Raw genomic sequence first — 17,871 nt, 5'->3', positions numbered from 1 at the left:
ATTACGCCATCACCCAGCTGGCCAGGGATGACGCTGGATTTGGTAGAGCTGTGTTGCAGTCGACACATCCATGAACTCCTACCCCGCTTCCAGTGTTACTGCTTGAGGGAGACCTACGATAGAATGGACATGAGCAAGCACTCAAAGAAGAAAAGACAGTTACTTGTTTCATAACTGGTGTTCTTTGAGATGTGTTGCTCACGTCTATTCCTGACCCGCCCTCCTTCCCCACTGTCAAAGTTTCTGGCAAAAAGGAACTGAGGGGGAGCTGGTGGTGCCTCTTATACCATGCCATCTGGGCCCAACTCCAGAGGGCACCAGAGCCGGTCCGCTACAGATACTGCTGAGGGAAAAACTTCTGGCACTGGTGCATGCGGCAAGCACACACACCTACAGTGGAATGGACATGAGCAACTCATCTCTAAGAATACCAGTTATGAAACTGGTAACTCTCTTCTTTTTTTTTATGCCCCCGCGTGGGTTAATTTTATATAATTGTATCACAAATATATGACCGAACATATATGAGGCACTGTCTTGCAAGGTGTTGAATGTCTTTCAAATCCCACTGTAGTCAATGGCACAGTTTAGGAGGCAGTTAAGATCTTGTGGCATTGAATCTATTGCTTGTGACATGTAACACAACAGGTTTAGATATAATATAATACAGTACTTGTCTGTAGAGTTAAACTACAGGGATGAGCCAGCTGGAAATGGCTTTTTTTATTTCTCTCCTTTGTTGACAACACATTTTTCAAGCATAGCACCCTAAATGTGTTGCCCATTGTCATAAATATAAAGGGAAGGCTAACCATCTTTAAATCCCTCCTGGCCAGAGGAAAAAACCCTTTCACCTGTAAAGGGTTAAGAAGCTAAAGATAACCTTGCTGGCACCTGACCAAAATGACCAATGAGGAGACAAGATACTTTCAAAGCTGGAGGGGCGGGGGAGGGGGGTGAACAAAGGGTTCTCTCTGTCTGTGTGGTGTTTTTGCCTGGACCAGAGCAGGAATGCAGGTTAGAACTCCTGTGAAGGGCTAATAAGCAATCTAGTTAGATATGCGTTAGATTCTGTTTTGTTTAAAAGGCCGATAAAATAAGTTGTGCTGAATGGAATGTATATTCCTGTTTTTGTGTCTGTTTGTAACTTAAGGTTTTGCCTAGAGAGATTCTCTATGTTTTGAATCTGATTACCCTGTAAGGTATTTATCATCCTGATTTTACAGAGGTGATTCTTTTACTTTTTCTTCTATTAAAATTCTTCTTTTAAGAACCTGATTGCTTTTTCATTGTTCTTAAGATCGAAGGGTTTGGGTCTGTGTTCTCCTATGCAAATTGGTGAGGATTTTTATCAAGCCTTCCCCAGGAAAGGGGGTGTAGGGTTTGGGAGGATTTTGGGGGGAAAGATGTTTCCAAGGGGGATCTTTCCCTGTTATATATTTGTTAGATGCTTGGTGGTGGCAGCAATAAAGTCCAAGGGCAAATGGTAAAATAGTTTGTACCTTGGGGAAGTTTTAACCTAAGCTGGTAAAAATAAGCTTAGGGTTTTTTTCATGCAGGTCCCCACATCTGTACCCTAGAGTTCAGAATGGGGAAGGAACCTTGACACCCATATCCTGCATTTGGACGCTCATGTTGGTGCAGAGGCACGGGAGATGGGCATTGATGTGCCTAAATGGTGAACTGAGTATCTCAATATTAGATATGAATGCCCAATTAAGGCACTGCACAATTGTAGAATGGGTAACAGCCCTGAATCCTAGTCCCATTAAAGTGACCACACGCTAATAGGATATAGAATAATCACTTTATGGTTAATAAAACCTCACAAATGTCAATTAATTGAGGAAATACAGTAAGTGAAGAAATTCATGAGGATATTGGCCCTAAATACAAGCATTTTACCTAAGATTCAGTATAGAAAATGTGCTTAAGGATCTATAAATTAATCTCTAAAAAGGTTAGGATTTAAAATTTGCATTATTGTAATAGCCATGCTGGTTCCAGGATATGAGAGAAACAAGGTGGGTAAAATAATACCTTATTGGACCAACTTCTTACAAGCTTTCAAGCTTCATAGAGCTTTTCATCTGGAGAAGGAAACTAGAGTGTCCAAGCTAAATACAAGGTGGGACAGATTGTTAAGCATAAGGAGATGTTGTAGGAGATCACTTAAAATGAAGTAGGCAATTAACAGTTCTGCGGTCATAAGGGAATGGAATATTAGAAGGCAGCAGTGTTTTACAAGTTGTACTCGGCTATAAAACAGTCTCTCTCTTAAGGGCCGGTCTGCACTGGGAACGTAGGTCCTCATAGCTGTGTATCTCAGCGGTGTGAAAAATCCACACCTGGGGAGATGTAGCTATGTCAACCTAACCTCCAGTGCAGACAGTGCTAGGTCAGTGGAAGAATTCTTCTGCGGACCTAGCTACCACCTCTTGAGATGGTGGATTATCTACAGTGATGGGCAAACCCTTCCTGATGCTTTCGTGAGTCTACACTGAAGTGTTACAGTGGTGCAGCTGCAGCATTTTAAATATAGACATATCCTAAGTCCATAGTTTTTTTGTGTCCAGCAGAGTTATGAATTTAAGTCCCCCTTGCCTTCTGAAGGTGTTGCGTAGTTGTCCATTGAGGACAAAAGGCTGAGAGGTCAGATACGGAGTGATTGCTTTGTGAAAAGTGTCTGCACATGGGTGATAGGGTATTTTTGTCATTAATTCTTTTTCTGTGTGATTGTTTTCACCCACATAGTTGTTTTGGGACCTTCGATACACGGGATGAGGTACATCACATTTTGTGATAGGCCTGTGTAGCACCCATGGATCTTGAAAGGTGTGACATGGGGGAGTATAGATATGTCTGAAGGTTTTCTGTTGTTCTGGTAGGATCTGGTGCTGCTTTGATTTTGTGTCTTGGTCTGTGGGGAGCTTGCTTCTGATGATGCGCTTGGAGAGGTTAAAAGACTTAAGAGATTTAAAGTTAATAGTCTTTATTTCTTTAACTACTACGACATGTTGGTTTTTATTAGTTTCAGAGTAACAGCCGTGTTAGTCTGTATTCGCAAAAAGAAAAGGAGTACTTGTGGCACCTTAGAGACTAACCAATTTATTTGAGCATAAGCTTTCGTGAGCTACAGCTCACTTCATCGGATGCATACTGTGGAAAGTGTAGAAGGTCTTTTTATACACACAAAGCATGAAAAAATACCTCCCCCCCACCCCACTTTCCTGCTGGTAATAGCTATTACCACAGTATGCATCCGATGAAGTGAGCTGTAGCTCACGAAAGCTTATGCTCAAATAAATTGGTTAGTCTCTAAGGTGCCACAAGTACTCCGTTTTTATTAGTGTAGGTCTATAGGAAATGATAAAGAGCAGTGATACATGGTATTAATTTTTCCACCATAGGTGATACCTCTGTTCCACACACAGACTGCTGCAGTAGAAAGACTGTCCTAACTAAGCAAAAGCATCATTACTGTAGTAATACATAAGATCAAAGGAGTTTTTACGTTTGGGTTCAAATACTGTTAGACTATTACAGGGGTTCTGAAACTTCACTGCACTGCGACTCCTTTCTGACAACAAAAGTTACTACATGACCCCAGGAGGGGGGACCGAAGCCTGAGCCCACCCAAGCCCCACTGCCCCGAGGTCACGGGGGACAGGGGGCGCAAAGTCGAAACCCAAGGTCTTCTGCCCCAGGCAGGGGGCCTATAAAGTGAGACCTGCCACCCAGGGCTGAAGCCTTTGGGCGGTGGGGCTTGGGGCTTCAGGGTCAGACCCAGCCCTGGCCCTCAACAAGTCTAACCCTAGCCCTAGTGACCCCATTAAAATGGGGTCACAACCCACTTTGGGGTTCCAACAGTTTGAGAACTGTTGGACTGTTTTATTACAGCATATGCAACCCTGATCTTCCTCATCCTAGAACAAAATTTAATGGACTTTGAACTTTAATTGGTGCTCAGGTGTTGGGATGGTGCCAAATTGGTGTGGATGAATGATGTGAGCATAACTTGACATGATTTTAAACATGGCTGAATGGCTGCAGAGGATCCTGGGAACAAATTTGATGAAGAACTGGCAAAGTCTGCGTGTATGATCGATATTGGGTCCATGCAAAAGTAAATATCACATGTATAAAGTTCCAGCATGGAGCACAGGTCGACTTGGTTATAATGACCTTACTGCAAGGACGTCAGGCAGAGAGCCATAGTGAATGATTGATGAGTGAGTAAACGTAGGGTGATCTTCGTTTGGTACCACCCCCCTCCCCAGCCCTTTCTAAAACACTAATTAGGTACAAATTAGTAACCCGACACCCACGGAGCATACTTTTCAGAGGTGTGACTCCTTTGAGGAAAAAGAGTATAAGAATCAAGCAAAGTAAATTACTGTGGTTGGGATTCCTTAATTGACACTTGAAGGAGCAACGCTGCTGGACAGAGTAGCCAAAACTCTGCTCTGTGGGCTCGAGTAGGGCTGGGAACCAGAGGGGTCTAAAGGCAACCCAGGCCTTGCCTTGAGGGAATCCGAGACAGGCCAGAGGGCTGAGAAGAACAGACCAGGAGAAAAGAAGCCATCTATAAAATTGGTAACCACCTTCTGTGTTTGCCAAGCAGGAACTGCGTGAGGCTAGCACAGCGCCTGTTTGTGAGAGACTTGCTAAGAGGAATGTATAGCTCGTAATGTCTAACATAGGAGTTATGTGCTTAATATAACCCTTTACCGCTTGTGTAATTCTTTCTCAATAAACTGTGTATTGCAGATAATTTCATTGGACCTTTTTCACTGGTATGACAGTAATCTGCTCCACTGGGAGCCGGTAATGATGGGATGGGAATCTATTCGGTGTCAAAATTCTCCAAACCCAGTAGTCACTTTCTTCAAATAATTGATCTTTTTTTCCAAAATGATGTGATTGTCATTGAAAAATTCCATTTAAAAAAAAATTCAACCCACGTTTGGTGGTTAGTTTGTTATGAGTGTCAAGTGCATCCTTCCAGCCTTGTTGTATGTAGTGATGACACAGCCAAAGGGAGGGGCCAGTGAGGAGTCTAAAACATCTCAGTTCTTGGCCAGTAGACATGGTTTAAGCGTAACTAGCTTTATATCACAGTACTCGCTACTTTGTTACTACAGTGATAGGGCTTTTTAGGAAAACCCAACTCGGATAGACATTTTCTTGTGTCACCTGCATGAATAATCCAAAACAGCATCCAGCCTCGCTCATTCTCTCTTGCTGCCAAAAACGATCAGTACATATTGTAGTGTACTGCAGTTTTCTGTGCTTGAGTTCAGCTTCCTCAGTTTTGTTGGATTTTCTTTCTTAGCATAGGTAAGTTTGGATTAAAGCCTGTTTAGTTGTCTCCTTAAACATTTCTACTTAGTCATGCGGTGTTAGCTTTGTATGACTTGACGTTCTTGCACTCTGTGCCAGGGACTGCGGATGACTCATTTATTTAAAATTTTATTTTTGGCTTGTTCAAAGAACAGAGATCATCTCTATGCATGGTATTACCTAATTGCTTGTATGGATTTAAAATACTGCCAGAGCTTAACTAATTCAGTTCCTTTCATTCCAGCTAGTTGTTATCTGGGTGGCCAAGTAAAAATTAATACTTCCAGAGTACCTTCACTTTTAAAATTACGCATTTGTCCAGCATTTATAACCACTTGAAGCAGGGGTATTTCCTAAAATGTTTAATTTTTACATCATATACTGATCTGTTAGACTAGGGTTGATCATCACTGCTTGCTTAGCTTTGGTTTTAAGGACCTTGTAATTTACTTGTGTGTGGGCTGAACGGCATATAGGACCCCAAATATACACTCTCACTTTAAGGCATGTATTGGCATGCCATGCATTATGGAAAAAAAAAAAAAAAGCACTGAACGTTAGTATGCAAAATTTACAAAAATAAGGTCACTGCCTTGATGAGCTTACCATTGAAAAGATATATAGACAGTGATGAGTGTTGAATGTTGGTTGGTAAGCTTTGTAGAATACATCAGTGTTTCAAATCCTTTTTTTTTTTTTAACGGGAGAGAGGGAAGAGACTTGGTGTGCTTTAAATGGGGAACTCTATCATGCTCAAGAATTGTATCAAAGAATGTGAGACTTTAGTATACCTACATTTTATATAAGATAGTCAGCCTTTGAACTATGCTCCAAACCTTCCTGGAACTATGGTTTATAGTTTGATGAATGCTAATAAGTACTGCAAGTAGCATGTTACCTTGTGTGGGTAAACGGAAGCTGTATGTATAGCTGAATGATTGTCAGTGTTGAAGAAATATTTGCTATGTTTATGGAACATGACTCTTTTCTATTCCATTTGAAACAGATAAACACGCAGCAGCTATGCAGGGGTTCTTACTGTTCTAGACAAGCATTACACTTTGTGAATTTTAAACCATTTGACATTAACAACATAAACTGGAGGGTATTTGATACCAGTTTTCTCAACAAAAAAAAAAAAATTGTGAATAGGAGTAGTGATCCACAACAGTGGAATTTCTAAAGCGCTGCACAGAAATGTTCATTTGCATTATAAAGTAATGGAAATAACATTACTCTCACACCTGATTCCCAAAATGTTGTTTTCTCACTTGTAAAAACATGTTCAAATAAGTGAACTTGTCAGGTTTGTGGTTTTCTGTGTACAGTTTATAGAAGGGATGACTACATAGTATTTATAATGCCAATAGTTATAACAATTTGCTATTTAGCCCTGGTATTTAAAAAACCCAATTTTTCATGTTCGTCAGTTGATGATGGAGAGTGTGGTGTAAAACTGATTTTGGTGAATTTGTGTTCCACTGCAATATGACCCTGCTAATCATTTCCAAAAGCCATTGTCCATTTTCTTGCTAAGTGGCAAAAGTTTGCTCCCACACATGGTATTTGGCATCTCATTTTTTTTCTGGTCTTTAAAGGAAAGTTCTAGTTGATTTTCATTTTATTGCTTAAAATCATGATGTCTGGGTGCTGGCAAGATAATTTTCTATAGTTCTAAATATAAAATATACGATGTACAGTATGGATCTTCTACTTAATTTCTAGAATGGAACACGCAGCTGGTCTGGTATTCACTCCTTTACAAATATCCCTGTTTGTTTGGTTGTTTTTATCCCCCGGAAAGTTAAATTTTAAAGGCTTCAATTTGTTATGCTGTTACATTTTAAAAATCCATTTGTAGGGTATTTGTACCTATATATTTTTATTCTCATTCCTTTTTGGGGCTGTGGTTAGGTGTTACCGTAGCAGTGGGTCAGGAGTTAAGAATATTTCTGATGGCATGTTTTTGATTGCTTTTGCTGATTACTCTCTGAAATGATAGTATTTGTCAGACATGAACAAAAAATGTACACAGTTTCTTTTTTATTTGAGACACATAGCAAAAATGCTGATGTCAGACATTTCCTCAGTAGCTACAATGTTGCCACTATGTACAAAATATTTGTTAAATGTACTACACATATAAAAATACAGTATGCATTACATATATACAGTACAATGTGCAAAACATATGGCATTCAAAGATATGGAATTTATCTCAGGGGTGCAAACAGCAAATACAAAGGCATCATGGTTTCTTCTAGAAAGGCAATACATAAATGGACATCCTGATTGCCATAATTTTTATTTAATAAACTAGTGCTTAAATGAAGAGGGCTCTACAGATTAGTATCTTTCTTCTTTTTTCATAAAGTGAGATGCTAAGACATAATTGTGACTATGAAAATAAGAAGAGAAACACCTATCACGATAAGCATTATTTCTACTGCAAGCAACAATGAAGAGAGAAACCAGATATTACTTAATACAATTTCTCAAACAAAACAACAAATGTGTGCTGTTAACATCAAAAACAACTTCAGAAATATCTACATCCTTAATTTTTAAAAAGTATAATTAAGTAAGTGGATAATACCTTTTGGGACTGACTTTTTTCCTTTAGAATACAAAATGCCTCCTTTGGCAATATAAATGACAATGCTTTGGTTCCTATTATTTTATTTGAGGCTGTGTATTTCCTTTTGATTATTTAAGCAGTAGTCTTACAGTTGTTACACTGTAGTATAAAGATGTACTTGTTCCTATTCTTTGCTGAAACATAGCCCTCAAACAGTTACCATGATGACTGCTAGATTTCTAAAGCTACGTTTTACACACTGGATAAGAAAATTCCTTGCATTCAAACTCAGACACTGCAGAATGCAGTCTCTCCTTTTCTAATGTGGAACTGCACTGAAGCATGAACTTCAGTGCTTGCTTCTAATTTCCTTTTACATTTAACAACTCGATGTAAAAGGGGACTGTTGCTCAAACATACAGGTTAATTAGATTTGAGAGCTCAGATAATGATCCTCTTATGCATGTTCCACTTAATCTCTTTACAGCTATGTTTATTTGATTGATAAGAAAAGTGATAGGAAAACAGATTTAAAAATTTAACAGTTCTACAACTGTATAAAGCATTTCAACATTTAAGGGTTCTTTATTCAGAATTCTGTGGCACTATGTCCTAATATTTATTTATTTTCCAGTTTAAAAAAAATTAGGATGCAATCCAAATAAATGATGGTGCATCAGTCAGCTTTACAAGGCCCTTCCAGTTAAAGTATTCTGTGATTACAGTGAGTCATCTTTTGTGACCTCTAAAGCAGTTGGACAGCTTGTGCTGGGTTATCAATTATGTTGCCTATCTGTTACAATTTTCAGCCCTACAAGATGTGTGTTGTATATTGGCAGATAGGCAAATACCAATAGAAAACATCCATATGTTGCTTGTTTTATATACCTGCTTACCTACCTTAAGGTTACCTTGGTGAACTAACTATATTTTAATAACTGTTTAAAAAAGATTTCAGCATAGGAGTAGGAAGTTCTTCCTAAATGCTGTGGCACTTCGTTCTGAAAACCCTCACTGTTGCAAGTTCAGGTTTCAGAATTGGATCCTAAAGTTGTGCAGAGAACAATTGCCATAAATTCTGCCCTTCAAAAGCCTTTTAAATTTGAGAGATAATCAACTATTTAGTGTGCAAGAAAAATGGCATATAAGGGTATCTTGTAAACTTATATGCTTCACTAAGGGCACTAGAAGTGCAGAAGAAAAACTGTTTCTGTGGTAAATTTAGTGATAAAAATGGTATCCTTAATTGTGATGTTACCATCCACTAACAGCGCAGTTCACAGGAACCATGTTTTGTTAGTCTACTTTAGCTAGCTTGGTGAATTTGGTATCAGTGCATTCTTTTGCAAGTGCAACTGTTCTCACAATGAGAAATACCACTCTAGTGGTAGCAGTCACAAGTCTGTACAGTCATTGTTAAAGATTTGTCTTTTTTATATTACAAAAACGATCATTTAAAACATGCACAAGAAAAATTTTCTACAATGCCAGGTATGTATGAATATGGCAAATATTGTAGCACATTTCACAACATACACTCTAAAGCAAACATACGTATATCTATATTTGTGTGTGTGTAAGGTTTTACAATACAAGTAATTTTGAATTGTACAAAATCACATTTCTATTTCAAGGACAGGTATAATAATCCCTTAGTTTTACGTGAATTGAGCCACTATGAGTAGAAAGCAATTCTGTACTGGTATCAGCATATTTTAGATGTATGGGATTTTTTTTCTGCACACAGATTCCTATGGGTTTGTTAACATTCTGCATTGCCAATAAGGGTATTTGTATAGCAATATACTATACAATATTGCCAGTATGAAGCTATATTTACATGCACATCAAAAAAATTCTTTCCTCAACTAGAAAACTGATTTTAGTTAAAATCACCTTCATCACATTTAAACAGAAGGCAAAGACAAAAGGGGCCATTTTGTTACTACCATCTTTGGTCTGGTGTCACATTTCACACTGCACATTTTTAGTACAATATCATACATAATATACTAACATAGTAGCGTAGAACAATATAAATTTCATACACAGGTCTAGCTACCAGACCAAGCACCTATTCCTCCAAGGTGCTGAGTGCCTTTAACACTCAGAGTAGGCACTTAGCACCTCATAGGATCACCCCCCACAGAGCGTGTCGCCAAGTGGAATGGGTAAAGGTCAGGGTATTTGTTCATTTATTGTCTGAAGAACCCTACTCTATTCATCAATATTAAAAGCAAAATACTACACATAAGTAACAGTATGTATAATACCAAAGCCAAGACAATCAAATCTTAAGGCAGACAGTCCTTATGTAACATTATACCCAAGTATTGTATGCACAACTACTTCTGGCAGTATCTAGGCACAACAGTGAGGAATAAGGATAGCATCCTATCCCTTAACTTTGAATTTCTTTTTTTGATAATATGACTGATATTTTCTTAGAATGTTTATGTTTAAAACCAAACTACATGTATGATATGGCATCTTGATAAGCGTGGCCTTTTATGAAGTGTTTGCAAACATTTTCATATCAAGATATGTAATTAGTTTTAAAATGTTGATCTGCTCTATCCCAAAAAGTACAGATGCTAATTTAGTCCCCAAGTCTGCGATGTAATCCATTAGTCTGGATTTCTATGTTTATACTTAGTTAACAGAACTCTGCCCAAGCAGAACTAATGGCTCACACTTCATGATTGGTCATTTAGGAAGTTATAAGAATTTGGACTAACAGCCATTTTGAAAGTTCATTTTGGTATGCTTATTAAAATGGTTACTGTACAGTTAACAGCAGCCACTTTTAGTTTGTTTCCAGCATTTCTTTGCTATCAGTTTACCTCTGCAAAATGGCATAAGCTTTAACACCACACTGTGCACTAATCACTTGCTAAATGTTATTTTTTAAACTGAAAAAACAATTGTTTCTGAACTGAGACCCATTTTCAGCCCAGAAATTGCTTTATTTCTGATCTTAATTTTGTGGGAATATGTATGTATTAGTTACAGCAATACTGTTAAAGTTATTGTATGAGAAATAAAATAGAGTTCTAGAATATTTAATTCTTATTTGCATTCTGGTTTGTTTTTCAAAGTATTTTCATGTTAGTTTCTAAAAAGTTAGAAATTCTACAAGGAGCAAATTATGGGCATGCAGTAACAAATGACAACCCCCTTGATACCAATCCAGCATGCCCTCAACTAACTACTCTTTTTTTTGCTACAGTCATCTATTCTATTTTTTGAAGCATTAATCCTTAATAGTGTTGAATTTTACATCTTGAAGCTTTTCTATTTTTTCATTGCTCTTTACCTAAGATGTTCAGGTGTTAGGGAGTCGGTATGTCGCTATCTTGTGTACATCTTATGCATTCTGACCATGATCCTGCAAAAATTTTAATTGAAGTCAGCATGTCTTACTCATGTCCATAAATGTTTGCAAGATCAGGGCCTACAAGAATCATATGGAACTCCTCTTGTATTGTCCTGAAAACATTTTAATATCCTGAAATGATTCTTTGAGATATTTGGTTAGATGAATGTCTCTAGCAAATAAACAATGGAAGTAAACTTGGATATTAAATATTCCTAGAATACTATAGTCTATTGGTTTGGTGACCACTGCTACTCTGCCTCCACAAAAATAAGCTGTACAAGTCACAAAGGTAAAAAGTATACAAATAACTGTCTGATATACACATATCTAATAAATCCAAAGTGTTGCTATAGAAAATTCAGTGTTCTCAATATACCTGGCCTTGCTACAGTGGATTGTGTGCAATTACATTTAAAATATCCCTTTGGACGCAGTTCTTCCTTCAGGATTTAAAAATGAAAGAGTGAGAGAGGAATTTTCTAAAAGTCACAGAAAATAAAATATAAAAACAACTTGAACAAATTTAAAGACTCTAGACTAGTGAAATTTCACTGAACCAGCCAGTGCTTTTAGTTGCCTTTGCCCTTACAATGCCTCTTGATCTTGGCTCAGGCTGTCCACAGGAACAATCAAGTGCAGAGATATCTTACCTTCCCTCAAACAATGTTTACTCTTTATTGGTACAGTAGGTTGAAATCTGATTGCACTATTTTTCTTCTGTTTAAAGTCTAATCAAATGACCACACATTTTGCAGTTCGTTTGAGCATTATGAAGGTATCTCAATGCTATTTCCTATATACACTGCTTTCTTCTTGGTGGTACTTTTCCATCAATAACTACAATCATTCTCTCGACCTGTGAAGTATAATTCCCAGATGGCTCTGATCTGCATTATTGATAGAAGGGTAAAGAAACTTACTTGTATACTTAAACATAAATGCAGAATTAGCATCAAGCATTTCTCCTTCCCAATCATTTTGTGGTAATTTACCTTATTTGCAATCAGAATAGTGTCAAAGGACCTATACTGTAAACAGATAAAGTCAAGTTTTCATCTGCTGCACCTCTAAGCTTAATCCCAGTGCAACTGTAGGTCTTGTGGATCTAGAAAGTCAGTGGAAAACATACTTGGGGCAGTAGAGCTCAGTGGAGTAAGCCCTGATGAGGAATTGGGCATGGGAATGTCTAACCACTCCATATTGTCTAAATTTGTGTCAGGAAGGTCAAGAGATAAACAGGAACTATTAGCAGTGAATTGTTGGTCAGCTGTTTCCATGGGTGAATGAGCATGATCAAGCATGCTGGAGTGATTAAGCAGATCATTCTGAAGATCTTCAATCAGAGAAAATGATTCTCTGTCCTCGCTACTGCTTGCTAGTTGAGGAATTTCATTACCTGAAGGTAAATGTCCATCCAAGAGAGCTTCAAGTTGATTCTCCAAACTTATCGACAAACTATTTGTTGGTTCTAAAGACACAGGAGGTGCCATTTGGACTTGTGGTGGTGGGCGAGATACTACTGTGTTCACTGGCATTGTGGTGATATTGGCTGTAACTGGTCTCATTTTGGAAATGGGAGATGGTTCCTCTTTTAGAGGGAGGGAAATCTCTGTATAAAAGAAAAAATAAATCCATGAAAATAAAGGGCAAAAAAAGATTAGGTACCTTCAAATATTCAACTACTAAATACTTTCTTGAGGGATGAACTGTAAATCTAAACTAAGCATGTGAAGTTGTTTATCATTTTAATAATGAGACAAGGTGGCTGAGAATCTCTTCTTGGAACAACTTCTGTTGATGAAAAAGACAAGCTTTTGAGCTTACACAGAATGCTTCTTCAGGAGTTGGTCCAATAAAAGATACTGCCTAATCCATTACATGTGTCTAATATCCTGGGACCAACATGGCTATAACAACACTGCAAATAATGAGACACGAGGTCTTTTAAACTGATCTCCACATCTTTTCTTGTCAGTAATATTTCAGCAAGTCTGAAATACTGTATTTAATTTGAGGAGGACTGACATGGTGTCCATGGTCTTTCTAAATTGAAGATCTGAAATACTAGTGCTATATCCAACTGTATTTTACTACAGTTATACAGCTGCTTCACTAACTTAGTACCAAATATTACCTTAGAACAAGAGCTCACCTAGTGTTGTTCCTATTAAAAGGACATTTCTACTTAAGCAGTAACTGCACAAATCCTTGAGGAGGCTAACAGAACAATTTACTTAACCTTACAAGCACTGTTCCCTCTAAGCTGTGCGCGCGCGCACACAGATTCTAAACCCCATGCACACGGGGAAACACCATGCGCACATTTGTCTCGCGTCCTGACTGCACATCGGTCGGGACGCCCGCTCACCATCACCGCCAAAGTCCTGGGGCTGGCGTGGTGGCGCTTCCTGCTGCAGGTGCCTCTCCCCCTGACCTAACCTGATCCGACCCTAAGAACCAGAGGGACCTGCTGGCTCTTTGGGTCTCTGTGTGCTGCCGGTGCCTGCAAGCCCTGCTCCGGCAGCTCCCATTGGTGCTTTTCCCGGCCAGTGGGAGCCACAGAGCTCACACTTGTGGCGGGCACAGCACATGAAGAGTGGAGACACCCCCTCGCCACTCTGACCCTAGGAGCCAGAGACCTCCCAGCAGGGCTGGTGAGTGCGGCCAGGGAAGGGAGCAGGGTGTGGTGGGGTGTGTGGGGCCTGTGAGGGTAAAGAGGACGCTGGGCAGTAGGGGAGGTTTGTGTGTTTCGGGGTGCTAGAAGTGGGGGAGATGTGTGTGTCAGGGCACTGGGCAGTGGGTGTCGGTCTGTGTGGGGCATTGTTTAGCTGTGGTGGTGGGGCTGTGGGGAAAGGCACTGGGAGGGAGGAGAAATCTGTGTGTATTGGGAAACTAGCAAGTGGGGGGGTTCTGTGTGGGGTGCTGGGGCTGTGGGTGGGGGTCGCTGGGCAGGGGTGGTGGTGTGCACAGCACTGTGCATTTGTGTCAAATGTGAGAGGTTGTGGGGGGGCTCTGGGCATAGTGGGTTCAGGGGGTGTAGGCCAGGGAAGCTGTGTGGGTCTCTTCCCCCCCCCGCTCGCCCAGTGTGTCCTGATATTTCACTCTTGCGATCTGGTCACCCTATTTATGGGTGACTTTTGATATTGTTCGCCCGCCATCTATCAACACAGCCAGATTCTACTAGCTGGCTAAGGGGGCGGGAAAGGGAAAGGAGGGCAATGAATCATGCCCCTCCCCACCAGCATTTTGAACATGGCACGTTGATGACAGGGGGATCCACACATCTCCTTGTAGTCTGTGTACAAACTCAAGTACATGCGAATAAGTCAAAATGCCTAGCTGTAGTTGCTAAGGAACTGCAAAGATTTCCCAGAAATGAACAAAGGTAAGTGTTGTTTTCGTGATTGAAATCTTTCAAAGGCATTGGACTTCATACATTTACTTGTGATGTTTTACCGTTTTTTTGCCACAGATACATGGATGTGATCGGAGCTATGCACAAACTTCCGGTATCCTGATCTGAATGATCTCCCATTTGCCCTTTTGTTAAGCACACTGAAATAGTAGCCATATAATAAAAGTATTAATTTTAAATAAATCAATCCCAAAATGTCACTGTCTAGCAGTCTAAAGCGTAAAAGAACAGCGACTTCCTTTAAATCTGGATGGCTGGATGAGACTATAGAGACGGTTACACCAAAGTCACATAGTGTAATGCCTGTTAAACTTTGTGAAATATTCACATATGATGAGGACAACGGAGTGATTTGTGTATATTGTCGAGATGCCAGAGCTCTGGGAGAATTTTCAACAGGAAGAATGTGGAACTATGTATGGAAGTTGGATTTCTGAAAGCATCATCTGTCAAATAAGTCTCATATAGATGGTGTAACAAGACTTAGAAAAAAAACCCTTCCTTACAGAGCAGGTTGCTTAGCATGATTCTTGAAAGTCCAGCTGAAAAGCAGAGGAGGCAAATTAATCTTGAACGCAAGTGCTCAAACCCAGAAGAAATCAAGGTATTTATTGACAATGCGGTGTTGGCTATTAAAATGAACAGCTCAAAGCTTTCTGTTCAGGATATTAATGACCATATGGAAAAGTACCAGCGAGCTGGAGAAGTAAAAATTATACTTTTTGAATTTATTGGAATTATCAACTGCATTGTCCAAAATGACCTCATGCATGAAATAGCATTGGCAATACTTCATACTCTAGCTGTTGATGAAAGCACTGATATATCCATTAACATACTTGATACTCTACTTTAGATATAGATCCATAAATTCTGCAGACTATAAAACTTCGTTTGGTGGACTATTATGATTGCAAGAATGTGGTGCTGTTTCAATAGTGTCTGCAATCAAAGAGTTTTAAAAAAACACCAACTTGATCTAATGAAAATGGTGATGTTCACATCTGATGGTGCCTCCGTGATGTTGGGCAAACTCAATGGCATGGCAGCTCAGCTGAAACGTGATATTCCACACTTAGTTCAGCAACATTGCATTGCACACCAGGAAGACTCGGGGATTTCTGGTGAATGGAAAGAGGTCAAGCTGATAAGAGACATCAAAACCTTAATGAGAACTGTCTACACGGTGTTCTGTTGGTCATCCAGGAGAAAATGCAAATTTCAGGAAATAGTGGATGCTTCTGAATGCAAGTCAGTGGCTTTCAGGCCACTCAGTGAAGTGCACTGGTTATGCAGGCACTTTGCACTTCGAGCAATTATTCGAACTATAATCCTCTTCTGGAATATTTTAAGCAGGACAAAGACACGGATCCAGTTTCTAAATACTGCCACAAAAAGCTGAATACCATGGAATACCGAATAACATTAGAAGTTTTGAATGATGTTTTGTCGGAGCTGGCTTCACTATCCACACTGCTCCAGAAACAGGGCCTTACACCTCTTGAAGCATTTCCCCTTGCCCAAGGTAAACTGAACAAGATCAGAAGACAGTACCTTGGAGATTCTTATGGAGTGACAAAGTTAAGGCTCTCTTAGATATGAGCTCTCAAGAAAATAATGAAATTGATACCAGTTCCATAATAACTTCCATAAATATCTTGTGTGCACATTTGGCGGACAGGTTTCCGGAGGATGAAGTCCAGGAGTGGTCCGCTTTTGATTGTGCAGCAATAGTTAAGTGTGACTTCAATTTTGGAATTCATCAGGTCAAATCCCTGTGTTCAAAATACAAAGACTTCCTTGCTGAAGAGATTGTTATAGTCAGTCAGTACGACTTCAAGTTTGCAGTAGCCAAAAGAATCAAAAGCCACTTGGTTTTAAGTTTCCCGAATATGGTGACATTTGCTCACCAGAACGAACAGTTTCAGGATCTTGCAAAGTTGATGGATATTGGAGGAACATTCCTAGAATCAGGTGCAGACTGAGTGTGGCGTTAGCTTAATGAACACTCTAAAAAACAAACTATGGAATTGTTTACAAGTAGATCATTTGAACATGCTGATGTGTATTAAGAGTTACCAGCTGGATGGAGGACTGATAGATGTGGACAGAGTTTATATTAAATGGGCAAATGAAAAAGATCACGGGGAAAAACAGTAAGGTTAGTTTAGCAGTCTGACATTTCCACCAGTAAGGAAATTTAAATGCATTTGTAATTACATATCTTATTCTTGGCTGATAATCATTTATTTGTGTTTTAAATTTTAAAATTTTCCTTTAAAAAAAAATCAACTTTTTTTTTTTAACTTATGATGTCTCTATCTGAAAACCCATATAAATTGACACAAATTGCAACTTTTTAAATGTATAAGCATTTTACTCGCTTGGGCACATTTGCCTCATGGCGCACAAATTTGAACTCTGCTTCAAAAATTTGCACAGAAGAAATTTTTTGCACACTCGGCCTGTCAAAAATTAGAGGGAACATTGCTTACAAGTTAAGTATGCCTACTTTTTTTCTTATGCCTTGTTTATTAGCTCTTTCTAAACTTCAATCCTGCTGCTCTTAATGAAATAGCCCCAGTAAAGTTAATGGAACTAGTTGCAAGATCACACCTCTGTTGTACATTTATTAACTGAACAGAGTTCACAAACAATTTTTGCACATAAAACTTTAAGTGAAGACAATGAAAAGCTTTTTTGTCTACCAATCCACACAGTTTTCTCGAGTCTAATCTTCACTAAAAAAGGTTTGCTGGTATAGCTGTTCTAGTAAATGTGCCTAGTAGAGAGACAGGTTTCAGAGTAGCAGCCGTGTTAGTCTGTATTCGCAAAAAGAAAAGGAGTACTTGTGGCACCTTAGAGACTAACCAATTTGAGAGACAGTTTCTCATGGCAAAAATGTGCTTTTGCTGGTATAGTTCCCACTAGTTTCCCAAACAAAATAAGCTATATCTAAGGCCCAGCTTAATTTGCGATATTGCGGATTCCACAATATTAGGCTTCCACTGCAATTTTGACAGTGGGTGCCCTGCCGTGTGCCCATAATAATAAGGTCTGTTATTGCTTGTCTGCAACTCAGCTGCAATTCAAGTAGGGCCTTATCTATGTCAGCAAAAGCACTTTTTGGCCAGTATAACTGCATCTGCAAGAGAG

At 39.2% G+C, this 17,871-nt stretch overlaps 1 protein-coding gene and 1 long non-coding RNA gene across 11 annotated transcripts in view; one reads left to right on the top strand and one right to left on the bottom strand.

Annotated features, from left to right (window-relative positions):
* The window catches only part of LOC141994918 (uncharacterized), a 39,345-nt gene that overhangs the window by 17,079 nt on the left and 4,395 nt on the right, over positions 1 to 17,871 (top strand). The gene's annotated exons all lie outside the window — the stretch shown is intronic.
* The window catches only part of MRTFB (myocardin related transcription factor B), a 196,094-nt gene continuing 185,628 nt past the window's right edge, over positions 7,406 to 17,871 (bottom strand). For 9 of the 10 annotated variants that reach the window (XM_074965434.1, XM_074965428.1, XM_074965427.1 and 6 more), the window contains one exon: positions 7,406 to 12,909. In XM_074965434.1, coding sequence (XP_074821535.1) covers positions 12,374 to 12,909 — 536 coding nt within the window. In that variant the 3' untranslated portion in view covers positions 7,406 to 12,373. The remainder of the gene's footprint in view (positions 12,910 to 17,871) is intronic. The other variant, XM_074965435.1, reaches the window with a different exon arrangement.

This window comes from Natator depressus, chromosome 10, assembly GCF_965152275.1.
Source record: "Natator depressus isolate rNatDep1 chromosome 10, rNatDep2.hap1, whole genome shotgun sequence".
In the NCBI taxonomy this organism is placed as follows: Eukaryota; Metazoa; Chordata; order Testudines; family Cheloniidae; genus Natator; species Natator depressus.
This window is presented reverse-complemented; position numbering and strand designations above follow the sequence as displayed.